Genomic DNA, 27486 nt, shown 5'->3' with positions numbered 1-27486 from the left:
GCAACCTAACGTCAGCCATGGCGCTGGGACGCAGGAGAGGTAGCGTTTTTGTGGTAAGGGACGCTGGAGCTACGTGACCAGCTACGACAGAATGTTCTAGAAGGACAACAGGACAACGGAGACGCCCGTGATAGCGGGGGATTGCACCAGACGAGCCTATTTAAGCAGGGCCGCTGGTGCTTCTGGGAGTTTCCTTCGACACACGCTGGACCTGTGTTACTCTGCCCTCGGGATGGGACTTAGTTTCTCGTGGCATTTAGCTGCACAGGGTACATGCAGGATTGCACAACTTACATTCATTGTCTTGGTGCCTCTTAGGGTCTTATCGTACCTCGTGTTTCGTCTCAGTTATTTCATCAGAAGTATACGTCCTTTATCCCACTGAGGTCCCTTATCTGCAAAGAATTTCCAGCTTGTTTTCCGGCATCAGGACTTCGAGTTGGACGAGCCACCTCATTACTGGATTTATCGTCTAGCTCCCATCCTGATCCTCTCACAGGAAACTACAGACGCGACAGACGATCCACACTTTTTGGTGCTAGGTGTGGGGCTGTCACAAATCAGGCATCCCTTCTAGTAACTGTTGGCTTTTTGTGGAATCCTTAGCCTTACTGTTCTTACACACAGTACCGAGGTTAGTCAAGACACGGATTTGAGGAACAGGTGTAGGACGACTTTAACTTTTGACTGTACTCATCCTGAAGTCAGGAAAAGGCTGACGGTTTTTTAGGAATCAAACTGAGACGAGGTGCGTAAAGGCGAAGAAAGAAGAATTTGACGGGATGGCAAGGTCCGTCACGGCGCGGGTTCGACACGCGGGAAGCGGTCGCCGGCGAGGCGTAAACGGCACGCAGCTCCAGAGAGGGAGGCGGAGTTATCGGTCTTCGGAAAGGCTGCAGAGGCCCGTCAGCTGCTGGAAGCAGATAACGAGGCGCGTAGCTCCCGAGCGAGGCAGGCGGCAAAGGAGGCGTGGCGGCGAGCCAACGCGAGCAACGAGAAGCGGCGCACGAATCAGCGCAGATCACAGAGACAATAAGGTAAGACAAATCTTGTTGGTACAATAATAACATTGCGCAATCAGTACCAATCAGGCAATACATCAGTGTGAGTGATGCGTTAAAGTTGTTGCCTCAGCCTTTTGATGGTAATAAATTCCAGCTGATCGAGTTTCTAGACAATTGTTCAAAATGGCTCTGAGCACTATGGGACTTAACATCTGAGGTCATCAGTCCCCTAGAACGTAGAACTACTTAAACCTAACTAACCTAAGGACATCACACACATCCATGCCCGAGGCAAGATTCGAACCTGCCACCGTAGCAGTCCCGCGGTTCCGGACTGCAGCACTAGAACCGCACGACCATTGCAGCCTGCTAGACAATTGTGATAGTGCGTTTGAGTTAGTGGCTCCTGAACAGCACAATGTGTTGCTAAAGTTTATTAAGGCGCGCATAGTGGGTGCAGCTAGAAGTAAGTTATTAGTTAGAGACTTGACAACCACTTGGTCCGATGTACGTGCTACACTTGTTGAAAATTACGCTTGTAAACGCACGTTGGATTACTTTCCGTGTAAACTGTTTGCAAGTCGTCAGGAAAGAGGTGAAAGCATTGCACAGTGGGGTTCACCTATTGACGCGTTACATCATTTTAGAAAAGCCATTCAAGGTGTGATTACAGAAGCTGAACTGGCTGGGAGTATTGCGCTAGTGTTGAAATTAGGAAGAGCAGTGTTGATACAGGGACTCTATGGCGATAGAATCAAAACAATAGAGAGAGCTAGAGGAGAGTCCGTGACACTTTCTGAAGCCGTTGACATTGCTGCTACAGAGGAAAGCGAGACAGCATCGGCTAAAGGGAAGTCGACCGTGAGAAATCTGGTTAGAACACCAAGGATGCAGAAGACTAAAAGTCCATCGTGTTATAATTGTGAAAAACCAGGGCACATGGCGAAAGACTGTCGTGTACACAGACGTGTACGAGTTTTCGAAAAGACGCGGATGGAAAGCGTAGGGAAGAGAAAGAAAATACAGACAGGCTAGTGAACTTGGAAAAGGAAGGGGCGGACAGGCTGGCGGAGATAAGTAGAGAATTTAAGGGGCACTGTAGAGAAATAGGGAGTTTGACACCTGTTAAGTATATTCAGTGTAATTTGTCAGGGCACAAAGCATCTTGTACAGATTCAAGTGATGTAATATGTTTCAAATGCAACCAGAGAGGCCATTAGGCAAGACACTGTAACGAATGCCCATGGTTGGCGAAACGAATGAATAAGAGGCCAATAACTAGGAGGAGGCGCAAAGAGGCAGTCGCACTGCACCACATCCAGTAAGGTATTTACAGTAGACTACACAAATAGAAACGATTTTATAGAGTTAGGATGCACAAAAGAAAAAAGAAATCCAATGAAGTTTTTAATAGATAGTGGGGCACAAACAAGTTTAGTAAAAAAGGAAAGTATGTGGAACACTGGGAAATGTAACCCAAGATACGGTATTAGGATAAGGTGGATAGCTAATACCATAGCAAAGACTGAAGGTCGAATAGAGTTGTAATTGCAGATTGCAAGGGATCCGCTTGTAAAACATACAGTTCATGTTATAGGGACAGAGGTAGATCTGCCGTTTGAAGGTCTGCTACGGTGAGATTTCCTAACAAGACAGAATTCTGTGATAGATTACGCGGTTAAATGTTTATGGATTTGTGGAAGGTGAATTGAGTTAAGAACGGCATGGGAACGTCAGTCTATAGGGAGGGAATCCTGTAGAAACAGCTATAATGGTAGCGCGGTAGGAGCCACGGAAAAGAGATGTACTTGTTCGGTTGTAGTCGGAGCCAAGAAACCGAGAAAAGTCAGATCGAACATGGTCGGAGCTGGTTCGATGGCGGCAGTCACTGCCAGAGATAGCTAATGTAGTGAGAAGGCGGTTGGAGTGGAAATATTTGTTTGCAATCGGCACCGTGAAACGAAGTAAACATGTAACGAACGCAGTTGGAGCTAGTTCGATAGCGGTTGGAGCCGCAAGAGAAATAAAAGACACGTCGAACGCGGTTGGGGCCGGTTCAATGGCAGGAAACTCTGCGAAATGGAGAGTCAACAGTTCAGATGCGGTTGGAGCCGCGAAAGAAGAAAAAGACAAGTCGATCGCGGTTGGGACCAGTTCGATAGCAGTAGCATCTGCAAAACAGTGCGAAAATACGGGTACGGTTGGTGCCGTGACACAGAGGTTAAGTCAGTGCAGACAGGAAACCGCAAGAGCGGAACAAAAGAGTCAATGAATAGTAATGAGCCCTAGAGAAGGCCGGCCGCGGTGGTCTTGCGGTTCTAGGCGCTGCAGTCCGGAACCGAGGGACTGCTACGGTCGCAGGATCGAATCCTGCCTCGGGCATGGATGTGTGTGATGTCCTTAGGTTAGTTAGGTTTAAGTAGTTCTAAGTCTAGGGGACTGATGACCTAAGATGTTAACTCCCATAGTCCTCAGAGCCATTTGAACAATTTTTGAACCATAGAGAAGAGAGAATTCATAGAATCGAAGTCAATGCAAGGAATGAATCAGCGGTGATTATTCCTAAACAGGAAATAAATCCTCGATTTTATGTACGAATTTAGGAGGGCACTTGTATAACTAGTGTACTAAAGACAACGGATGAGAGATGAAGTGTTCATCATTAGTGATAGAGAAAGTGCCACCTGAGAAGGTGGATATTGTATGGCAAGTGAAGACAGGAAAGCCTGGAGTGAAGTCACAGGCTAGTAAGTTAAAAGAAAACCTGAGGGTTGAACATTTAAATTGTGAAGAAAGGAATGCCATTTTAGAAATATGCATGGCATATAATGATGTCTTCCACTTGCCAAGAGATAAATTAATGTATACAGACGTTACAAAACATAAAATTACATTAATACCGGAAGCAGAAGGGCGAATAGTATGTTCAAGGCCCTACAGCATTGCGCAGGAGGAAAAAGAGGTCTTGAAAGAGGAAATTGATAGAATGTTGCAAGACGGTATTATAGTTCCCAGCAAGAGTGCATGGAATTTCCCATTATTGATGATTCCTAAGAAAATGGATGCTAGTGGGAAACAGAAATGGCGAATTGTGGCCGATTATAGGTGCCTGAATGAGATTCAATTAATAATGTGTATCCTCTTTCAAGAATAGACGAAATCTTGGACTGACTAGGAAAGGCAAAATACTTCTCGACACTTGATTTAGCTAAAGGGTACTATCAAGTGTTAATAAATGAGCGAGATCAATAGGAAACGGCGTTTAGTACGCCTTATGGGCATTATAAGAGGATGCCAATGGTTCTAAAGACAGCCCCGAGTACATTTCAAAAATTAATGAATTCAGTGTTAATGGGACTGCAGGGAGAAAAGGTATTTATATAACTAGATGATGTAGTAATATTTGGATCCTCAGTGGAAGAACACAATAGTCGACTTGAAGAAACATTTGAAAGACTCAAGTGTGAGTTCTTCCGTAAAGAAGTAACATTTTTGGAGCATATTCTTACAGCATAAAGATTAAAGCCAGATCCAAAAAAGATCGAAGCAGTGAGACAATATCCGCAGCCAAAGACTACTACATAGTTAAATGGTTTTCTCGGACTCAGCGGGTATTATAGGAGTTTTATTAGCAGTTATAGGAAAAATGCGGAACCCCTTTTCGAACTTCTGAAGAAAGGAGTAGTATATAATTGGGGAACGGAACAGGAGGAAGCATTTCATCAGTTGAAGGAAAAGCTGATAAATCCTCCAATATTGCAGTATCCAGATTTTGGACAGGAATCTATAGTAACCACATATGCTAGCCAAAGTTCCATTGGAGCCGTTTTGAGTCAAGGAAAAATGGTAATGATTTACCTTCTACTTTTGCTTCTACATACATTCTCCGCAATCCACCATACGGTGCGTGGCGGAGGGTACCTCGTACCACAACTAGCATCTTCTCTCCCTGTTCCACTCCCAAACAGAACGAGGGAAAAATCACTGCCTATATGCCTCTGTACAAGCACTAATCTCTCTTATCTTATCTTTGCGGTCTTTCAGCAAATGTAAGTTGGCGGCAGGAAAATTGTACTGCAGTCAGCCTCACATGCAGGTTCTCTAAATTTCCTCAGTAGCGATCTACGAAAAGAACGCCTCCTTTCCTCTAGAGACTCCCACCCGAGTTCCTGAAGCATTTCCGCAACACTCGCGTGATGATCAAACCTACCAGTAACAAATCTAGCAGCCCGCCTCTGAATTGCTTCTATGTCCGCCCTCAATCCGACCTGATAGGGATCCCAAACGCTCGAGCAGTACTCAAGAATAGGTCGTATTAGTGTTTTATAAGCGGTCTCCTTTACAGATGAACCACATCTTCCCAAAATTCTACCAATGAACCGAAGACGACTATCCGCCTTCCTCACAACTGCCATTACATGCTTGCCCCACTTCATATCGCTCTGCAATGTTACGCCCAAATATTTAATCGACGTTACTGTGTCAAGCGCTACACTACTAATGGAGTATTGAAACGTCACAGGATTCTTTTTCCTATTCATCTGCATTAATTTACATTTCACTATATTTAGAGTTAGCTACCATTCATTACACTAATCACAAATCTTGTCAAAGTCATCTTGTATTCTCCTACAGTCACTCAACGATGACACCTTCCCGTACACCACAGCATCATCAACAAACAGCCGCACATTGCTATCCACCCTATTCAAAAGATCATTTATGTAGATAGAAAACGACATCGGACTTACCACACTTCCCTGGGGCACTCCAGATGATACCCTCACCTTCGATGAAGACTCACCATCGAGGACAACGTACTGGGTTCTATTACTTAAGAAGTCTTCGAGCTACTCACATATTTGGGAACCAATCCCATATGCTCGTACCTTAGTTAGGAGTCTGCAGTGGGCACCGAGTCAAACGCTTTTCGGAAGTCAAGGAATATGGCATCCGTCTGATACTCATCATCCATGGTTCGCAAGATATCATGTGAAAAAAGGGCGAGTTGCTTTTCGCAGGAGCGATGCTTTCTAAAGCTGTGCCAACGCATGGACAGCAACTCCTCTGTCTCAAGGAAATTCATTATATTCGAACTGAGAACATGTTCGGGAATCCTGCTGCAAACCGATATTAAGGATATTGGTCTGTAATTTTGAGGATCCGTCCTTCTGCCCTTCTTATACAGGGTGTCCCAGCTATCTCGTCCACCCAAAATATCTCTGGAACAATAACAGCTATTGGAAAACGACATTCACCGGTATCAATGTAGGGCTGGGGACCATGAATGTACATATTTGGAAACATTCTAAAACGAAAGCATATGTGTTTTTTTAACACAAACTTATGTTTCTTAAATGGACAGCCTATATTTTTTCTTCAGCGATCCATAGCATGACAAAGCACATACACAATGGCGATGATTGAATCGCAATATTCCCATTACATCCCGAGATATTGAGACGCGAAGTTGACGCTTGAAACACCCGACATGCGCTGCTAGCGCACGTCCTGAGGCTCAGGCGTGGACCCCATGCTGCCCGTAATCGCGATGTGATTGACATGTGTAATCACACCTCCATACTTATCTAGAGGGACACTTACTTGTCAACACAACACCGCATAGTGCAACTGGGTACACATCTCACGAGTTATTCTTCGGGAGATTGTGGAATGTACCGGGAGTACTACAAAAGAACCCAGCAGAAGTAACATATAATTAGGAGTACTACAAAAGAACCCAGCAGAAGTAACATATAATTATGACGATTACGTGCTCGAACTAAAAGAGCGAATGCAAGCTATGCACCAGTGTGCGCGTAGCTATAATGCCCAAATTAAATTAAAGAACAAGGAATATTATGACAAAACCCAGCATCCGAAAGAGTTCCAATCCGGAGGCAAAGTCCTCCTGTATGATGAAAGAGTTAGAAGAGGAAGGTCAAGGAAATTAGATAGTCAATGGCGAGGCTCATACATAATAAAGGAAAATAAAGGACCTGATGTGGTCATACACATAAGAAAGAATAAGTACCTGACGGTACACGCCAGTTGCCTGAGAGAATTTTTCTAATTACAGGATGGCGATGACAGCTGGTAATTGGAATGGCCATATTAGCTTTCGGGATTACTTCGCTCCAAACAGTGATTCTTCATCCGGATCTTCACCTTACAAAATTCCAATCACCATCAGGACTGTACTATGACGACAAGGGGAAGGTCAGTCTCTATAGTGTGACATGGAGAATTGTAAGTTATTTTAGCTTGCTAGAGTTACAGAAGAAATTTGAAAACACTGAAGTATTAACTATGAGAGCTGTGACATTCTGTCAGAATAGACTTGCTTTACTTAATAGGAGTGCTTCAGTGCGGAACATCCATTAGAATGGGGAAAATAGAAAAATCTCAAAGTCTAATTGGACAATTAGGTTGCCATGAAGTGAGAATACGAAAACGGTGAATACTAAATTTTGTTGGATAAAAAAGTAAAGTTTTATTTGGAACTCTAGATGAAAATGACGCGTCATATTTCAAGTCAAAAATTGATGTGTTACAGGGAGAACAGAAACAGCTGTTAGGATTAAGCCGAGAACAAGTCACAATAGTAAAGGCCACGTTAACGAGTCTTAATCAAACTGTCAGCTCAATAGCCAGAAATAAACAGGTAATTACTCAAGGAATGAAAAGGCTCAGTCAGAACATTATACAGTTCCAAAACAGCACTGATAAGCGGCTACAGAGAGCAGTTATTTGATAACCATTAATGAACAGCTAATTCAGCTGTTGTCTATTTTCAGTGAGCTAGAATGGGAATATGATTTGTTAATCACAGCAATTGTAAATGCACAGAAAGGTATTTTAGAACCGCATTTGATTAATCCTGAGCAAGTAGTTGGATATTTGGAATTAATAAAAGATTATGTAAAAGACAAAAGATTCCCAATAGCACTTACAGGAAACAATGGTTATCAGTTACTTAAGGTAATTGACCTTGATGTTTCTATAGCTGGTAACATATTAAGTTAGGTATTAAACATTGTCCTGGTAGACAGCAGTATATTTGATATGTATAAAATGTGGCACCTACCAGTTGAAGTAAACGCTAAGAAACAGTTGTTTACATATATATCCCCAGAGAAAGAGATATTATTAATAGATGATGCGAAAAGACAATATGTAAAGTTAAACTATGAACAGTTGTTATGTAACAAATTAGACCAAGGTCACAGAATATGTAAGCAAACATTTGTTCTTTTGCCTACTTACGATCATGAGATGTGTGAGGCTAAAACGCTGCAACCAGTTACCAAGATACCGAAAGATTGTAACCAGAGGTGTATAGTATTAAATGAAAGTGTATGGATGCAAATCAGAGGTAAGGATTGGTTATTTGTAGCACCTAAAGATGAAGGTCTTACAGTGTTATGTAGTGATAATGAGCCCAAGGATTTAGTTGTTCATGGTACAGGCAAGCTAAAATTTCTTGGAAAATATAAAGGTTATGGCGCTCAAATAATAATACAATCTGAGCACATAATTAGAACAAATGTAACAAATGATGATATTATTCCAAATCTGAATATGGAGGTAGATTGCTGCATTGTCAACGAAGAAAAGCAAAATATAACAGAGCTTATCTTAAATTTGCCAGTCGAACATGTTGTAAGGCTGTTAGGTAACTTAAATGCAGCGGGACATAAGTTAGATGAATTGGAGAATGAAATTTTATATCAGCAAAGGACCGCCTTTAGCGGATTTTCACTAAGTAGTATGCCCATCTGGAGTCATACAGACTCAAGTATTGTAATTGTAATAATCCTTTTATGTATTTGCAGATACTGTAAATGTTGTAGAGAATGCTACAAATTTACGTTTAAGAGTATGAGAGACGATTGTTGTTAAAAGATCTGTGTAAGAAATAAAATTATAAATCAGTATCCAAGTACAGAAATGGTTATGTACCAACCTGCTCGTAGGGAAGTTGGAGAAAATGAGTGAATTATTGTAAAAAGAATGCGTATCAGAAATGACGCATGAGATAGCGGCCACGTGAGTTACGAAAGAAGAATAGTACCAACAAGATATTCGGAAGAAATCGAAAGACGAGTACCAGTAATGTTAATGTCAAGATCAGGCAAAAGATAAAAGAATAAGACTGTATTAGTGTAATAATGGAAATGATATTATGTGTGTGCCTCAAGATGTAATTATTCGCGTGCCCTTGAAAGGAGAGAAAATATGATGTGCCCATGATTTGTATAGATACAAATGTATACAGAAAGAAAAATTTTCTGTTGTGTTAAGAATAGATATTATGTGCGCCCTTGAGAAAATATTGTTTGTGCGCCCCTTGAAAACAAATAAACTATAATGTGCCCATGATTGTACGGAAAGTAGTGTATTAAGACTAGATAATGTGTATCTCCTTGTGATGTGTTCCTTGAAAAGCAAAAAAATTGTGCCGATGAATTGTTTACAAAGAGAGTAAATGATAGCAATATAAAGGATGAATAACTATGCGTAAACTTGAAGATGATTTTTAAATGCTATTGAAAAGAAAGGGATAATTGTATTATTGAATTTGTATAATAATTTGTATATTTATAATAGGATATTGTAAAATACCATTGAAACGTAGAAGTATCAGGTGCCTTAAACAAAATGTAAATTTACAATTTAATAAAAAGTAGAATGCTATAGGCATAAGCTAACACATTGATAGCAAAATTTTGCAGTCTTTGAGGACAGAGACTACAAAATTTTTCCTCGGGGAGGGAAGTGTCGCGAAAAGGTCGCGGATGTGAGTAGAAATGCATAAGACTGCAAGATGAACCTGTAGGAATGCAACCTAACGTCAGCCATGGCGCTGGGGCGCAGGAGAGGTAGCGTTATTGTGGTATTGGACGCTGAAGCTACGTGACCAGCTACGACAGAATGTTGTAGAAGGACGACAGCACACGGGAGACGCATGTGATCGCCGGGAATTGCACCAGACGAGCCTATATAAGCAGGGCCTCTGGTGCTGCAGGATGATTCCTTCGACAGTTGCCTCAGACGCTGGACCTGTGTTACTCTGCCCTCGGGACGGGACTTCGTTTCTCGTGGCACTTAGCTGCACAGGGTACATGCAGGATTGCACAACTTACATTCAATGTGTTTGTGCCTCTTAGGGCTCGACAGTGGTCTTATCCTACCTCGTGTTACGTCCTTTATCCGACCGAGTTCCGTTATCTGCAAAGAATTTCCAGCTTGTTTTTCAGCACCAGGACTTCGAGTTGGACGAGCCACCTCATTACTGGATTTAGCGTCTAGCTTCCATCCTGATCCGCTCACAGGAAACTACAGACGCGACACCTCGTCTGTTAACTGACAGAGACCGCCCACAATTGAAGAGGGTCGTAAGGTGTAATATGCAGACATCTATCCAGACCATCACACAGGAGTTCCAAACTGCATCAGGAGCCACTACAAGTACTATGACAGTTAGGCGCGAGGTGAGAAACCTTGAATTTCATGGTCGAGCGTCTGTTCATAAATCACACATCACGCCAGTAAATGCCAAACAACGCCTAGCTCGGTGTAAGGAGCGTAAACATCTGACGGTTGAACAGTGGAGGAGGAGTGACGAATCACGATACACAATGTGGCGATCCGATGGCAAAGTATGGGTATGGCGAATGCACGGTGAACGTCATCTGCCAGCATGTGTAGTGCCAACAGTCGAATTCGACTGTTGTGTTATGGTGTGGTCGTGTTTATCACGGAGGAGACTTGCACCCCTTGTTGGTTTGCGTGGCACTGTCACAGCACTGGCCTACACCGACGTTTTAAGCACCTTCTTGCTTCCCACTGTGGGAGAGCAATTCAGGGACGGCGACTGCATATTTCAACAAGACCGAGCACCTGTTCATAATGCACAGCCTGTGGCGGAGTGGTTACAAGACAATAACATCCCTGTAAGGGACTGGCCTGCACAGAGTCCTGACCTGAATCCTATAGAACATCTTTGGGATGTTTTGGAACGCCGACTTCGTGTTAGGCCTCACCGACCGACATCGTTACCTCTCCTCAGTGCAGCACTCCGTGAAGAATGGGCTGCCATTCCCCAAGATACCTTCCATCACCTGATTGAACGTATGCCTGCGAGAGTAGAAGCAGTCATCAAGGCTGAGGGTGAGCCAACACCATACTGAATTCCAGCCTTACCGATAGAGGGGGCCACGAACTTCTAAGTCATTTCCAGCTAGGTGTCCGGATACTTTTGATCACATAGTGTAGGTCAAATACCGGCGTTTAAGACTGTAAAGAAAATCTTATTAAGTCTTCATAAAACTTTCATTACGGTCTAAAAAGACGATATTTGACGTATATAACATCTATAACTGTGCCTACAGGAAAATAAGAGGTCGTAAAACAAAGAGGAGAGCATGATAATAACTTAATTTACCGTAACTTACAAGCAGAAGGCAAAGGTAAAGTGTCTGAGAAAGTCGAGCAGCAGATAATGTGGGAGATGCACAAGATAACAGGATTTCAGTGGTGTCGGGTGTTTGCCTCGCCCTAACGTACACGTGCTCGGTCACTGCACATTACCGCAACAGCTAGTGCGCACCAGGTATCGCCAACTACGAGTCTTTCCCTTGGGAGCAGTGTCACCCGTAGCCGCGCGGGCTTGGCTTGTTAGCATTACGCTGCGTTGTTCGCTCGCTGGAACGGAAATGTTGCCTTGAGGAGTAGCAGTAAAACCGAACCTAACGGTACTGTACCTAACACGTGATACATTACCTACCATTACGGTGAATGCGCTTACATAAGTAAAGGATTTGCTGTGTCAGCACTATGTGACATTACTATACTTCCTACTGGCTTAAAGGAGGTCAAGTTATAGTCTCTTCCATAAAATTATTATTTGTACTCTTTACTGCTATTACACATGCAGGAAGCGGGATATTTGTTACACATGCAGTACTGACTAGAAATAATCTTGGCTATCCTGATTCCCTACACAGTAAAAAACAAATTTTATTTCCGTCCTATTCTGAAGGAACTACAGCACACAGATTTATTCCACAGTATTGGCCTTGTTAGTGTTCTCGAAACTGGCCACATATGCTGACCCCATCCTTGTATTCATTCTACTACAGCGCGCAATGCAACGTTACAGAATGTAGTGGAAGGGACTTCCTGTTACATTTTCTGATTGACTCATTTTCTGTTTCATTCGTGAATGGTTAGCACATAGACTGAACGGAAGCCTCAGTATGAATTCGAATGTCTTTGATCACCATTTCACGTGATAATATGAGGTGTGTTAAAAAAATAACGGCAGTCTTTGTTTCATGGAAAGACTATAACAAGAGGGGCGCTGAATAAGTAATGCAACACATTTTTTATGAAAAAAGGTTGGTTTCATTTAAGGATTCCACTATACCATATCCTTCCCTATTCTTCTGGCTACTGTAACTGCTCCTCTTAAGATATATTGGAAATGTTCCTTGATGAAATTCGTGCTCCGACCAACTAGCGGTCGAATGTATAGGTATATTGTATTATGAGGAACGTTACATAAAAAAATCTGTCCTGCTTCACTGTATTCATGCCGAGTGCGTATCAATGATACCGACCAGCTCAATTATATGCTGCCCGACGTGCGCGACCACAGCTACTCGTAGTTGTACAGCAATGGCTATTCTTGTACTGATTGTGGCTACAGTCCATGTACGGCAATAGTTTACCAAAAAAAAAAAAAAAAGGTTCAAATGGCTCTGAGCACTATGGGACTCAACTGCTGTGGTCATTAGTCCCCTAGAACGTAGAACTACTTAAACCTAACTAACCTAAGGACATCACACACATCCATGCCCGAGGCAAGATTCGAACCTGCGACCGGAGCAGTCGCACGGTTCCGGACTGCGTGCCTAGAACCGCGAGACCACCGCGGCAGGCAATAGTTTATCCCCTAAAGTTTTCAGTTTAAGTTAGAATCGGTACAATAACTTTCTAACGCGGCAAAGAATATTTATGCATGCTGCGCTCTGTTACTTGATCTATGTTGTCGCGCAAATCTATATTTCATAAACTCACAATATTAAATGGATTGAACGAAATGTCACACTGTAAATCCACTTTCTGATTGTTTATTCTATACTATTCACGTCCTATCATTGTATTTTGGCAGTAGCTTTTCCCTATGCTGGGTGGAATTAGTTAAGTTTCAGCCAGAGAGTTTGTAACAAGATGCAGCTTTTATTTGCTACAATTAACGAAACTTCAGTACTTTCTCACAATTCAGTACCAATGTTCAGTTCCTATGTCGGTAAATTGCTAACAGTCTATTACTTCGGGGCAAAGTTCAGTCTTCCCTGTATGATAATTTAAGACAAGTTCGAATCTTTTCCTTTCTTGGCTTTACGTAATGATATAACCAAGGTTGATGATCTACCTATTTCAAGTTTATGATTCCTAGCAGATCGCAAAATTTCCAAAAATGCACTAAAACAATCTCGTCGCGCTTACGTACAAGAACACACGTTGAGATACGACCTGATCCAGCATGCGCTAGCAGCACATTAACAATGTATGACCTTCTTTCTTCTGTATTACGCAGTGTCCTCAATGAGTACACAGAAGGAATGTTCTTTGAGTTCACTCGTTCTATTCTGTGATCTTTAAGTACACTAGTTTGCGATCTACAATTATTTTAATTTGAAACTAATGTATTCTATTTGTTTTCTTTACCTTTTAAAAAAATTAAGTCACTTTATACTGGATTTCTTTTCTATATACTTGCTGCTATCCATCTGATGCTATTCCATTGGGACTTGAAATTTGGATTTTGGGGCTTTTATTGGGTTTTTGGTACTCTTTTCTGTTTTCAGTTTTACGTTCAAAGCGAGCGGCGCTACTCTACAAAATCCTATTTTTCAACATAATCTCCATTTAATGCGATGACCTTACGCCAACTTACTACAGGACTTGTAAGCGCGTATGTTACCATCCAAGTACTGTTTCTGGCAGAGTGCATCTTTCATTGGGCCCAACAGATGAGGTCGGAAGATGTGAGATCCGGGTTGTTGGATGGATGAGACAAAAAATGTTCAACGAAGTTTCTTGAGTTCCCATCCTGTGCTCAGACTTGTGTGAGGCCTTGCGCTATCTTGCAGAAGGAGATGTCCCTTCGCATTTTTGTGGCGACGAACAGGCTGAAGTTGTTTCCTCAACTTCCTGAGGGTAGCACAATACTCTTCATTGTTGATTGTGAGACCATGCGGGAAGACACCAAACAGAAAACCCCTTCAGAGCCCAGAAGACCGCCGCCGTGATTGTACCGGCTAAGAGTGCGGATTTGATCTTTTCCTTTGGAGGAGAGTTAGTGTTGTGCCTGTCAGTGCATTGCTGTTTTGTTTCTGTTTCGAAGTTATGCGCCCGTGTCTCATCGTCTGTGACGATATTCGACAAAAAATGTCACGATCATCCTCGTAACGCGAAAGCTATTCCGCGCAGATGGTCCTTCGTTGCTCTTTTATGGTCTTCTGTTAGATGGCGAGCAACCCAGTGGGCAGACACCTTTGAGTACCCCAACAGGTGGACGAGTTTGTCAGCACTATCGACAGAGACGTCCAGTTGAGCAGCGAGATGTATGATTGTGATCGGTTGATCACCTCGAACGAGAGTTTCCGCCGTTCCAACACTGCAGATTCACAGCTGTGTGCAGCTGGGCAGCACGCGGAAGATCGGACAGGTTTGCGCGATCTTGTTGCGATGATGACAGACGCGTCGGCCAACTATTCACTGTGCTTTAGTTCTCTACTAGGTCTCCGTAGACATTCTGCAAACGCTTATGAATATTTTCGATGTTCAGGTCTGAGGTGTGGGGTTGATCTGATATTCTGTTATTCTGCGCGACGGATTAATCTGAGATGTACCCTTTACCCTGTGGCTCCTGGATGATGCAATTTCCACCCCCACACTACTACAGAAGGCAGACAGATGCTCCTAACGTTGTAAAGAGAAATGCCTGAAAAACTTTCAGCAATAAATATCTTCTGGGGAAATGACACAAAAATTCAAAAAAATTCTTACGTAACTAGTGGGATACTTGGGTACTGAAGTAGTGCTAGTTAGTGTAAGAAAAACATGAATTTATCCAAAGTTATTATTTATTTTGCAAAAATTCTGAGAAATCACAATGGCCCTTTTAGTTATGAATTGAACAAGTTATATTCGGGTTCTTTTCGGAATGTGAAGTTACCTCTCAAGGATAGGATTCGCTAATGAAATTTCTATACAAAGTTTAAGATGGTTGTTGACTTGGTAGAAAGGCTGAGAGTCGCGCCTACTCAACTTGAATAATTATACTTTAGAATGTTCCTAGGTATGGTTAAGGCTATCGCGTGTGAAATGTAGTAAAGTGTACTGTTGTGGAGGAAATATGGGGCTCGCAATAGCTGTAGCACACAATACCGTAAGCTGCGATGACTGCTGTCTGCACCGCTTGCTGCTGACAAATAAGATAATTCTCGTTCTATCTGGATTAACCTTCGCCAATCAAACTCTACCTGTGCCTTGATGAAGTCAAGGATCTCTATTCGCCCCTAGTCTAACTATTGGCATGGTACACCGGTCAGATAACCAGTCCACCGCGATGACACTCAAAATTCGCTTGCAGGCGTTTAAATATAACTCTGTCCGTTCACACTGGACAATAAGTGTGTCAGCCAACACAGTGAACATAGCTTAATCGCAAGGACTCAATATAGAGTCGCCCTTCGATTCGCTTTCCCAGTGAATTACTGAGGAGAGGCTTGTTCCTCGCTCCAAGAGCGACACCGGGACAGCTCCTGTTCAAGCCAGACGTGAATGGGTATATCTTTCGGTCTCTTCCATTATTCCTTCAGCTCAAAGCGTCAGAAATATCGTCTGCCAATCAGCATTGCTCTTCTAAAACGGGAGAATAACGTTTCGTTTAAGGCGATCAATCCGGAAACCTGTAACATTAGCGTTTGGCGTTTGCTGTCTCTCTGTGAAAATCACTGAAACTGCTTGCAATGTGTAAAGAATGCGTAGGCTGGCCGTTCCCACACAATGTAGCGGAATTTGCTTTTAAGCCGAACACGGGGTCGTTCCCCCTTTCCACTCTGTCGCTACATGGGCGGTCACCGGCCGACATAGGCTGGGTCGTCCTCTGAAGGGACCGGCGTCGCGTTGTGCGGTTTCTCTCCCGAACTAAAAGCTCCTGTGACCGTCGTGTCTGGAATGTACGTGTGTACAACAGCCTCGAATATTTCAACCACGGTGCGCTTACTTGTTAATTGTGTATCGTTTACATGAATTCATACAAAATTGACTTTATCTTGTCGAGTTTGGGTGGCATCTTGATGTGCAGAATATGATTGTGAGGGCGGAATATGAAAGCAAATGAAGGTCTGGAGACCACGACGTCTTACACAGGTTTTCCCCAAAAGATACTCAGTGACAGCTCTCTGCGTGGAACGTACCTCCTTTACAGACGCCAATTTGAAGCCTACACATAGCGCCGTTACCTAACGCAAGCAGAAATATTCTACGATATACCACAACAAACTGTGCATCTTTTCAACCGAAACTGGCCGAGAAAAATAAAATAGAAAATGGATTGCATTTCTTACTGAAAGACCCTCGTGTTTATTTCTTGCACCAATGTTATACCCTTCAAAGCAGCCTTCATTGGATGTTATTCACTTACAACAACGCTTTTTTTAATCTGAGAAATACTTCTGGAAGTTTTGACATAACTTCCAGCTCTCTCAGAGATGCTTCTTAATCTCATCTGTGCATGCAAACCGGCTGTCCTTTAAGGTATTCGTTATGCTTGGAAAAACATAAAGAACTTATATGTTGCCGTGTCTAGAGAATTTACGAGGGGACTTCAAGAAATGAATAACGCATTATTGAGGCTGGCAAATACACCTAAAAGTGAAGCAGCTGTGTGACACTACTTTTCAACAACTACCAAGCTTCTGTAAACAACGGTCGGAACGCCCTACTAATCGTTCAGTTTCTCGACTACAGAAATATTCTCCTTGGTCACGCAACCATTCGAGAACAAAGAAATGAACGGCGTGACGGATGGAAACTCTGCGATCGTAGTCGTCTGTGTTCGATGTCGATTGCGGAATTGATCTATGTGCAGCCAGAAATTCACGGTTAATCTGTGTTGCTGTTCAGACGTTTTCCCAATAACAATCGCACAGTAGCACGTACTTCAACGACAGAGCGCGTTTCCAGTTGGCGCGATGTTTCACTCGCATGCTGTGGTGTTGCACCTGTCACGAATCGCAGCAAAAATCAATAAACCGTTCTCGGTTTTTCAAGCCGCGTCAATTCGAATAAAATCCACGAGCTTTCGATGACCATCTCAGACATCGTCGTCAGGAGTTCATTTACTTCCGGGCTGCTACGATTTCTCGCTTATATAGGCATGATGACACCATCAGCAGCCAATCAGATAGACCTAGTTGGCTGCTGATGTCATCATGCCTATATATGCGAAAAACCGTAGCAGCCCCGGCGGTCAATGAACAACTGACGACGATGGTGGAGAAAGTCATCGAAAGTTCGAGGATTATATTCGAATTGACGCGGCTTGAAAACCGAGAACGGTTTATTCATTTATGCCGTCCCGAAGGACTCCGAAGACACGCAGCAAAACTGTATCAACAGGAAATCCAGAAAACGAACTCCCTTCTGACAATTCGTCACTCCTATTACGTAATGGTCTTAGTATGGTCTCACTGTGGAACGACTTATATAGCTACGCCTTGAAGTCCCCTGCCACATCATTCGTGAATTATTGTTTTCGGCCAAAAATTCAGGATGGAACAACGAAATGTGTACAGGTGCAATATCGTGGTGCAAAAGCTATGAATGGTTTTGCCACAAATCTCGGGGTTTCGTTTTGGATTTCTTCACGTAAGCTGCGTTGAGCTTGTAAGTAGTATTCCTTAGTAACGGTTCGACCTGGTGGCGATAACTAACACCGCACTGTGCCCTTATAGTCAAAGAAAGTGAGCACAACCTTTACAATTATCAGTATTTGTCGAGATTTTTCGTTCTCGCCGGTCCAGAACACATGCAATAGGACAATTTAACCTTAGTGTTGACGTCCTATCTGTAAACCTATGTTTCATCGTCTGTTATGACATGTTTTGGTAGTTCCACAAGTTACCACGTTAATCGCTCAGTCTTACGACTCCTGAGCAACTTACAACCGTCGCTGTTTTAGTTCGAAATTTAACACTATTGATATAAATTTTGGTGTCACATGTTTCACTCCCAAAACATTCGAAAAATGTCAATGTTGACAATCGCTTCAGTGGTTTGTAGTGTGATAGAATTGAATATCATGTAAAATCCAGCTGAGGTCGGTGTTTCAGCTAGTGATGGAATATTGAGAGTCAAGCTGCAGTGGTAGTTCTAGAAAAAGACAGAGCTTTGGTAGACAATCTGAAGTATTTGTAAAGCTAAGAAAAGTGTCACAAGAAGTGGGAGAGCATTGTAATTGTAAGAAGAATTGTACTGATTTGCTAACAGATTCGGAGAAGTCTACATTAATATTTAATTTCAGTTTGCTGAGGGACTGGAATGAGCAAAGTTGTTACCTGACACGACTGATTTCTGTTGGAAATATACTACGCCGAAGGCCTCACAGAGATGAGTCAGTAGTTACTTTGCGTGATTATGCATTTCATTATAAGGTTAGAATAATGAGAGACAATACTTTGACAGAATTGTCTGTTTGTCAAAAGGCCTTTATATCACTGCATGGTATTTCAAAGAAAAGATTAGAAACTATCAAGAATTCTTTTAAAAATGAAGACAGTTCATAAACGAGGGAAACACGGAATCCAAGTTCATAAGCATTCAACAGAAGCAGAGCAAAACATCTGCGCTCACATCAAGTCGTTTAAAGGACGGTCCAGTCATTACAGCATAAATAAAACACAGGAACCGTATTTGCGTGAAGAACTCACAATCAGGAAGACGTTCAACATGTTTCAAGAGACACATTCTACTTGTTCCGTATCATATGAAACTTATCGTAAAGCATTTAATACACTCCTGGAAATTGAAATAAGAACACCATGAATTCATTGTCCCAGGAAGGGGAAACTTTATTGACACATTCCTGGGGTCAGATACATCACATGATCACACTGACAGAACCACAGGCACATAGACACAGGCAACAGAGCATGCACAATGTCGGCACTAGTACAGTGTATATCCACCTTTCGCAGCAATGCAGGGTGCTATTCTCCCATGGAGACGATCGTAGAGATGCTGGATGTAGTCCTGTGGAACGGCTTGCCATGCCATTTCCACCTGGCGCCTCAGTTGGACCAGCGTTCGTGCTGGACGTGCAGACCGCGTGAGACGACGCTTCATCCAGTCCCAAACATGCTCAATGCGGGACAGATCCGGAGATCTTGCTAGCCAGGGTAGTTGACTTACACCTTCTAGAGCACGTTGGGTGGCACGGGATACATGCGGACGTGCATTGTCCTGTTGGAACAGCAAGTTCCCTTGCCGGTCTAGGAATGGTAGAACGATGGGTTCGATGACGGTTTCGTTGTACCGTGCACTATTCAGTGTCCCCTCGACGATCACCAGAGGTGTACGGCCAGTGTAGGAGATCGCTCCCCACACCATGATGCCGGGTGTTGGCCCTGTGTGCCTCGGTCGTATGCAGTCCTGATTGTGGCGCTCACCTGCACGGCGCCAAACACGCATACGACCATCATTGGCACCAAGGCAGAAGCGACTCTCATCGCTGAAGACGACACGTCTCCATTCGTCCCTCCATTCACGCCTGTCGCGACACCACTGGAGGCGGGCTGCACGATGTTGGGGCGTGAGCGGAAGACGGCCTAACGGTGTGCAGGACCGTAGCCCAGCTTCATGGAGACGGTTGCGAATGGTCCTCGCCGATACCCCAGGAGCAACAGTGTCCCTAATTTGCTGGGAAGTGGCGGTGCGGTCCCCTACGGCACTGCGTAGGATCCTACGGTCTTGGCGTGCATCCGTGCGTCGCTGCGGTCCGGTCCCAGGTCGACGGGCACGTGCACCTTCCGCCGACCACTGGCGACAACATCGATGTACTGTGGAGACCTGACGCCCCAGGTGTTGAGCAATTCGGCGGTACGTCCACCCAGTCTCCCGCATGCCCACTATACGCCCTCGCTCAAAGTCCGTCAACTGTACATACGGTTCACGTCCACGCTGTCGCGGCATGCTACCAGTGTTAAAGACTGCGATGGAGCTCCGTATGCCACGGCAAACTGGCTGACACTGACGGCGGCGGTGCACAAATGCTGCGCAGCTAGCGCCATTCGACGGCCAACACCGCGGTTCCTGGTGTGTCTGCTGTGCAGTGCGTGTGATCATTGCTTGTACAGCCCTCTCGCAGTGTCCGGAGCAAGTATGGTGGGTCTGACACACCGGTGTCAATGTGTTCTTTTTTCCATTTCCAGGAGTGTACAGAATTTCATATATCATTCGGTTTCTCTCGAAGTGATACTTGTACATGCAGTATTTGTGATAAGTTTTCTGTAACTTTCAAAGCTCTAGAGGCACAACTCACACATGCAACAGATGGAAAGGAAAGATCAGACGTTCAAAGTAATATTAAGAGAGAGAATGCTGAATATAAACTACACCGCCGTAAAGTTGATGCTTTCTGTCAGCGTAAAAGACAACCTCGACAGAGAAGCAAAAAGTTTACAAACACAGAACAATATGTATGGACTCCAACGAAATCTTCCATGTTCAAACATCAGCACCAACATTGTCTATTATAACCGACAGATTTCTCTGTATGTATTTAACATACATCGACTCTTAGACAGAATGCCGTATCTTATGTTTATCGTGAAACTATAGGAAATTAAGATTCAAATGAAGTAGTTTCTTTCCTGCATCATTGTGTTACTTCGTCTCTGGATCCTGAGATTAAAAATTTCGAAATCTTCTGTGACTCCTGTCGTGGTCAAAGCAGAAACTACACCCTTTTCAAATTCATCCATTATCTTGTCCATCATGCAAAGCGAGCTGAATCAATTCGTGTGACATTCTCAGGAAGAGGACATTCATACCTGGAAAGTGACAAAGACGTGGGCCTCATCAGGCGTAAAAAAAACTGAGTTCCTAAAAGACTGGATAGGCATAATTAAAGATGCGCGTGCGAAACCCACACCTTTTCAGGTTGTTGAAGTTGGCTCAATCATACGTGAATGGACTGATTTCTGGCAACCCAGATACCGAAAAAAATGTGAATTTCCATCGCGAGTTATTAAGGAGATGAAGACAGAACGTCACCATCCGTAGCTAGTCGTACATCGTGACAGTTACAACGGATCTTGGATCACATCAATTGTTACTTCCTGCTGGATGAATGGAAGAGGAACCAGAACTTGCAGAAGGAGAGTTTTTCTTCCCTTCACCCTGTTACAATGGTAGGCTGGTAAAGACTTCAGTCACAGCAATTAAATGAAACCAGATCATATCAGTGTGTGAAATAGAAGGTCCTGCTTTATTAAAACAAACCTGGTGAGATAGCATGCTAACAAGAGGTCGCATGTCCAATGTTTCGGGACTGCTACCTATCACCAAGGAAAAGTATCGTGATCTGCAAGAACTGAAGGTTTTCTGTGCACGGGGGCCCAAGAGTACTAAACAAATATTCCTTTTCGACAGTGAATTTCCAAACACGTTTTGTGTTATTTGTTTGTAATAAGTAAAAAGCGAGAAATGAAGACTGCGGGTTATAAGTACTGCGATTTATGGTGATAACTGAAATTACGTCCTATTAATCATATTTTTATAGTATGTGTTGTAACCATTTATTGTATAATTGTTGGTAATTGTATACCAGGTGATTTAAAGATACAAACGTTGAGACATGGGCTTATTAATCATCATAATTTACATGATTTCAATGAAAATAAAAACAGAACAGCATTGTTCCTAAGACCTGATTAGTCATGAACATCCTATACAATAATGACTAGACTGAAAGATGAATAGATCTTTCTCAAAGGAGTTGCAGGGAAGTTTTATAGTGAAATATCATCCCAATACCCCATTACATTCTAACTTTTCCAATCTAATTAGTGCATTGTACAAAAAAAATCATATAAAAAGACATACAGGGTCCAATTTTTTTTAAATTCATTCCGCTTTTAAGGAATCCTAAAGAAAAGGCCGTTGAATGTAGTGTATAAATTGCAAAAGCATATTTCAATAACCAGTGAAACAGAAACCCTTTATGCTTTAAAATTTCTCTCCAGAAAAATCTATAAAATGGATATATCCCCTTTCTTTCCATGTGGTCTTCATATTGTAGTAATAATTAAAGAAATTTTCAGCATTCCATTATTCAACTGATTATTATTAGAAATTGCCTGGTCAGTCTATACAAAACCAGCAGCACGAAGTCAGAGATTTTCTTAAGATTGTGTTACCGAATTTCATTCCGGTTATTTCCAGTTGCATTAGAGAAGGGGAGAAAGAACTGACTTTACTCATACCACCGGCCCTATGGCAACAGTTGAATTTGCGTCGCATCAGCTAACGAGCGCGATATCACACAACCAGTGTGTCGCCGACCCCGGGAACATTCGCTCACTGTCGTTTTAGCAGCGTAGGCAGGACAACAGAATGCTCACAGAGTGAAAGATGAGAGAAATTAGTGTAATTTACCAGCAAAATGACCTTCTTGCAGTTGAAAAGTTAAGTTTTGGTTAAAATGGCTCAGAGCACTATGGGACTTAACTGCTAAGGTCATCAGTCCCCTAGAACTTATAACTACTTAAACCTAACTAACCTAAGCACTACATACACATTCATGCCCGAGGCAGGATTCGAACCTGCGACCGTAGAAGTCTGGCGGTTCCATACTGTAGCGCCTAGAACCGCTCGGCCACCACGGCTGGCAATTAAGTTTTCTCATTGTTACTTATTATTCTGTGGCATATCATGGGGATCAACTGCATCGACACTACGTGCTTCAGCTCTGGGATTGCACTGTTGTGGAATATAGCTTCCCAGCCTGGATGAGTAGTGATCACACAAAACTTGTCGATACATAGCTCAGCTGTACCGAACGTCTTATAACCAGTACCATCACACTCACACAGACTTTTTCGCTACCCATACTTATTAGGGAAATTCCCCATCGCACTCCCCTCAGATTTAGTGGTGAGATGGCCCAGTGGATAGCGTGTCAAATGCTGAGCACTGATCAGGCATGAAAACAGGAAGAACTGTGAAAAAAAAGCAAAATAGAAACAGTGAGTGGTTCAAGTACAAGATATGCAGCATCGAGCAAATTTGAATAGCCACGGCGTCGTGGTCGTGTGGTCATGTCGTTGGACTACGAATGAGAAGATCTGTGTTCGAATCTCCTCTTGCCACTTTTTCTTCTTTTTTTTCTTGCAAAATTATGAACTTTAAGTTCGGACATTGACGTGTCTATTCGCTGTATTCAGATTTGTGTCTGTGTCGTGGGGTAACGTCCGTTTGCAATAGCGAGGTGTAAGGAAGGGACTTCCAGGTATACGTACGTCCTATTTGTTCTACGCAGGTACCACATGTTATGACACTTGCATTCTGTTTTGGAAGTTTTGACTCTTGAATTCCTTTGTTGTAACGTGGTTCACACCTGTTTATTTGTTGTTTTCATTTCTGTGAAAGATCTATGTGATATCTGTCCTTCTCTCACTATTCGTCCCATTTACTTGCGACGGTAACATATTCTTACCACACGACTCACATTCTACAACCAATGTATAATGTGAAATTTGCCAAGAATGCAGAAGGAGGGCAGAAACGTCAATAACCGGCCGGAAAGTTCAGAATTGTGTGAAAAAAAGGGGCACGAGGGAGGTTTAAACCCTGATCTTTCGCTCTGCAGTCCAACACTGTGGCCACATAACCACGACGGCGTGAATCTTGTTATCTGCTCGACGTTGCACAGATTGAGCTTGGACAGCGCACCGTTTCTATTTCGATTCTTTTTTCACAGTTCAGAACACCTTCTTCCTGTTTTCATGCTTGGTCCGTACTCATGTTTTGACTGACTATCCACTGCTGAAAACATACATACCACTCACGCAAACTCGAAAGTTAATACCCACATTACTGAACGGTCTCAGAGGTCTTGCCGCAAGTGACCACAACCTCACGACAGTAGTAGATAATGACTCAGACGCTAACGTCCAGAGCGAATACTATACGATTTACGCAAAGTCAATTGGGAAATTTTAAAGGCAGAATTCAAGACAGCGCCACTTCACGGAAGTGGTCTTTATGTTGACGCCAAAGGCAACGAACTGGTGCGACTGACGCAGATGCTCAAGACACGACTATAACAACATCTGTTAGGAAGTCAAAAGAGCTCAAAATCCCCTGGAGGCCCACCCTACAATCCTTAAGATGTAGAACAAGGCAGGCGAGAAGGTACTACCGCAGATCCTTAGGAGAAAGAACGACAAAAAATGCTCAGTTTCTATCAGACACTGAAACAAAATTTTGAAGGACTAAGTTGTTACATCAAACAAAACTAAAAAAAAGAGGGAGACATATGTAAAGGACACAAAATAACAAATTTTTTGGGTTTTCCACATGCACTTTTAACGAACGAAGTTCAATCACTAAGTATAATATCGACCTTGAGACAATCCACTGGGACGATGATGACAGGCTGGGAGACATTAGTGCAGTACCTACTATACAGGTCCGGTTGCAGTCTCCTACGGTTCTCAGAAGAGAGTTGTGTAGGATACAGTGGTGGGATTCTAAAATTACACTCAAAAGCGCCAAGGAAACTTCGTTGACAAGAACATCTACATCTACATCTACATACATACTCTGCAGTCTACCATACGGTGCATGGCGGAGGGTACCTCGTACCACATCTAGCATCTTCTCTCTCTGTTGCACTCCCAAACAGAACGAGGGAAAAATGACTGCCTATATGCCTCTGTACGAGCCCTAACCTCTCTTATCTTTGTGGTCTTTACGCGAGTTGTAAGTTGGCGACAGCAAAATTGTACTGCAGTCAGCTTCAAATGCTGGTTCTCTAAATTTCCTCAGTAGCGATTCACGAAAAGAACGCCTCCTTTTCTCTAGAGACTCCCACCCGAGTTCCTGAAGCATTTCTGTAGCACTAGCGTGATGATCAAACCTACCAAGTAACAAATATAGCATCCCGCCTCTGAATTGCTTCTATGTCCTCCCTCAATCCGACCTGTTAGGGATCCCAAACGCTCGAGCAGTACTCAAGAATAGGTCGTATAAGTGTTTTATAAGCGGTCTCCTTTACAGATGAACCACATCTTCCAAAAATTCTACCAATGAACCGAAGACGACTATCCGCCTTCCCCACAACTGCCATTAAATGCTTGTCCCACTTCATATCGTTCTGCAATGTCACGCCCAAATATTTAATCGACGTTACTGTGTCAAGCGCTACACTACTAATGGAGTATTCGAACATTACATGATTCTTTTTCCTGTTCATCTACATTAATTTACATTTATCTTTATTTATTGTTAACTGCCATTCTTTACACCAATCACAAATCCTGTCCAAGTCATCTTGTATCCTCCTACAGTCACTCAACAATAACACCTTCCCGTGCACCACAGCATCATAAGCAAACAGCTGCACATTGCTATCCACCCTATCCAAAAGATCATTTATGTAGGTAGAAAACCACAGCAGACCTACCAAACTTCCCTGGGGCACTCCAATGATACCCTCATCTCCGAAGAACACTCACCATCGAGGACAACGTACTGGGTTCTATTACTTACGGAGTCTTCAAGCCACTCACATATTTGGGAAGCAATCCAATATACTCGTACCTTAGTTAGGAGTCTGTAGTGGGGCACCTAGTCGAACGCTTTCCGTAAGTCAAGGAATATGGCATCCGTCTGACACCCTTCATCCATGGTTCGCAAGATATCATGTGAAAAAAGGGAGAGTTGCGTTTCGCAGGAGATGCTTTCTAAAGCCGGGCTGATGAATGGACAACACCCTGCGATTTTTTCCAGTCGCTCGGGACTTTATGTTGGGCAAGAGTTTAGCGATAAATGCAAGCTAAGTGAGGAGCCAATGCAGTAGAGTACTCTCTGTAAAACCGAATTGGAATCCCGTCAGGACCTGGCGATTTATTTCTTTTCAACCTATTCAGCTGCTTCACAACCCCTGGGATGTCTATCACTATGTGCTCTATACGGGAATCGGGTACGAGACTCCAACGGCGTCATATTTGTACGATCCTCCTGCGTGAAAGATTTCTCAAATGCTAAATTTAAAATTTCAGCTTTCGATTTGCTGTTTTCCGTTGCCAGGCCAGACTGATCGATGAGTGACTTGATGGAAGCCTTCGACCCAGGCAGTAATACAAGACTGTCTTCCAAAGTGCCGCCCCACATTCGGGTCGGCAGTGTAGAACCTCATGAGTGGCAGGAGACCAGCTTGCACACATCTTGCAATAACGTCAGCACAGCAAAGTCTCAGGTGGCGGCTGGAACGTCATGGGCGGCCGTCGACCGCGGAATCCAAAGCGCTCTCATAGACGTCGAAGATTTACACTCAGGAGTCTCGCCACAGGTGCACCTGAAGTACTCACAGGCTCTCAGGACTCGGCTTTCAACTCCTTTTTAGGAAACAGGAGCCAGCAGCAGCAGCGTCCTTCAATCTGGACTCGTGGTTTCATAGACGATCGAAGACATCTAGGCATGCCGAAAAGCGACCTCCATTGCCTTTCCTCTCATTGGACAGCTGCAACTGACACAAGAGCTGAGGCTACACATTGGGCAAACAGCACTCGCTAATCAGCAGCGAAACATTTATTTACACGGATGGAGTATTTCTTTTGGCGCTTCCTGTGTGCTCTGTGGCGGTGGGGATGGTTATGACATCATGTGTCCTGGTTGCCTCTTGCTGTCACCTTTCCTAGTGACTTCAAACTTTCGCAGCTTCACTTTTCAGAGAATCTTTTCTGTTGTCTTATCACCTGTATACTTATTGTTGTGTTATACCTAGCCTTCCTTACGAAACTCCGATTTGTCGCTGGTATGACAGTCTCTCTCAGCTTCCATGACGTCATTAAGCTTCATTTGTAGACATGGGTACTTAGTCGTTCCCTCCTGCTGTGATAGCTTCTGTGTTAGACAGAACTCACTCAACATTTCCCCCTAGTTGGCAGCCTACTGATCATTGACACAGGCAGTTTGGCTTTCGGTAGCTTCCAAGATAGAACTTCGAAGAATTTTTAGTGTCCACTTGCGATACCATCCTCGGATATAACATCTTTCCCTTGCTTCAGAAAATGCGTCTAGAATTTTTCTGCTTGGAGTATTCGTAATAAATTCATCCTACATATTTAGCATCAATAGTCACACATTATACAGCTTTAATTGTTCTTCTGCTACC

The 27486-nt window shown here is 43.2% G+C and overlaps 1 protein-coding gene across 1 annotated transcript; it reads left to right on the top strand.

Moving 5' to 3' along the window:
* The first annotated feature begins 17 nt into the window (after positions 1-17).
* On the top strand, positions 18-10309 carry LOC126355563 (uncharacterized). The gene is made up of 4 exons (XM_050005924.1): positions 18-39; positions 1082-1166; positions 1370-1865; positions 10265-10309. Exons 1-4 carry the CDS (start codon positions 18-20, stop codon positions 10307-10309), a joined length of 648 nt encoding a protein of 215 aa, XP_049861881.1.
* The last annotated feature ends 17177 nt before the right edge of the window (positions 10310-27486 follow it).

Source organism: Schistocerca gregaria, chromosome 3, assembly GCF_023897955.1.
Source record: "Schistocerca gregaria isolate iqSchGreg1 chromosome 3, iqSchGreg1.2, whole genome shotgun sequence".
NCBI lineage: Eukaryota > Metazoa > Arthropoda > Insecta > Orthoptera > Acrididae > Schistocerca > Schistocerca gregaria.
Note: the sequence above shows the minus strand (reverse complement) of the source record. Positions and strands in the feature narration are given on the sequence as shown.

Bases quoted from the DNA above. Each gene is read 5' to 3' on its own strand.
- LOC126355563 (XM_050005924.1), top strand. From the start codon at position 18: ATGGCGCTGGGACGCAGGAGAG. The intron at 1,167-1,369 runs GTTTCTAGACAA...CGACCATTGCAG, and splicing joins AATAAATTCCAGCTGATCGA to CCTGCTAGACAATTGTGATA. The intron at 1,866-10,264 runs GTGAGAAATCTG...CTTGTTTTTCAG, and splicing joins CGGCTAAAGGGAAGTCGACC to CACCAGGACTTCGAGTTGGA.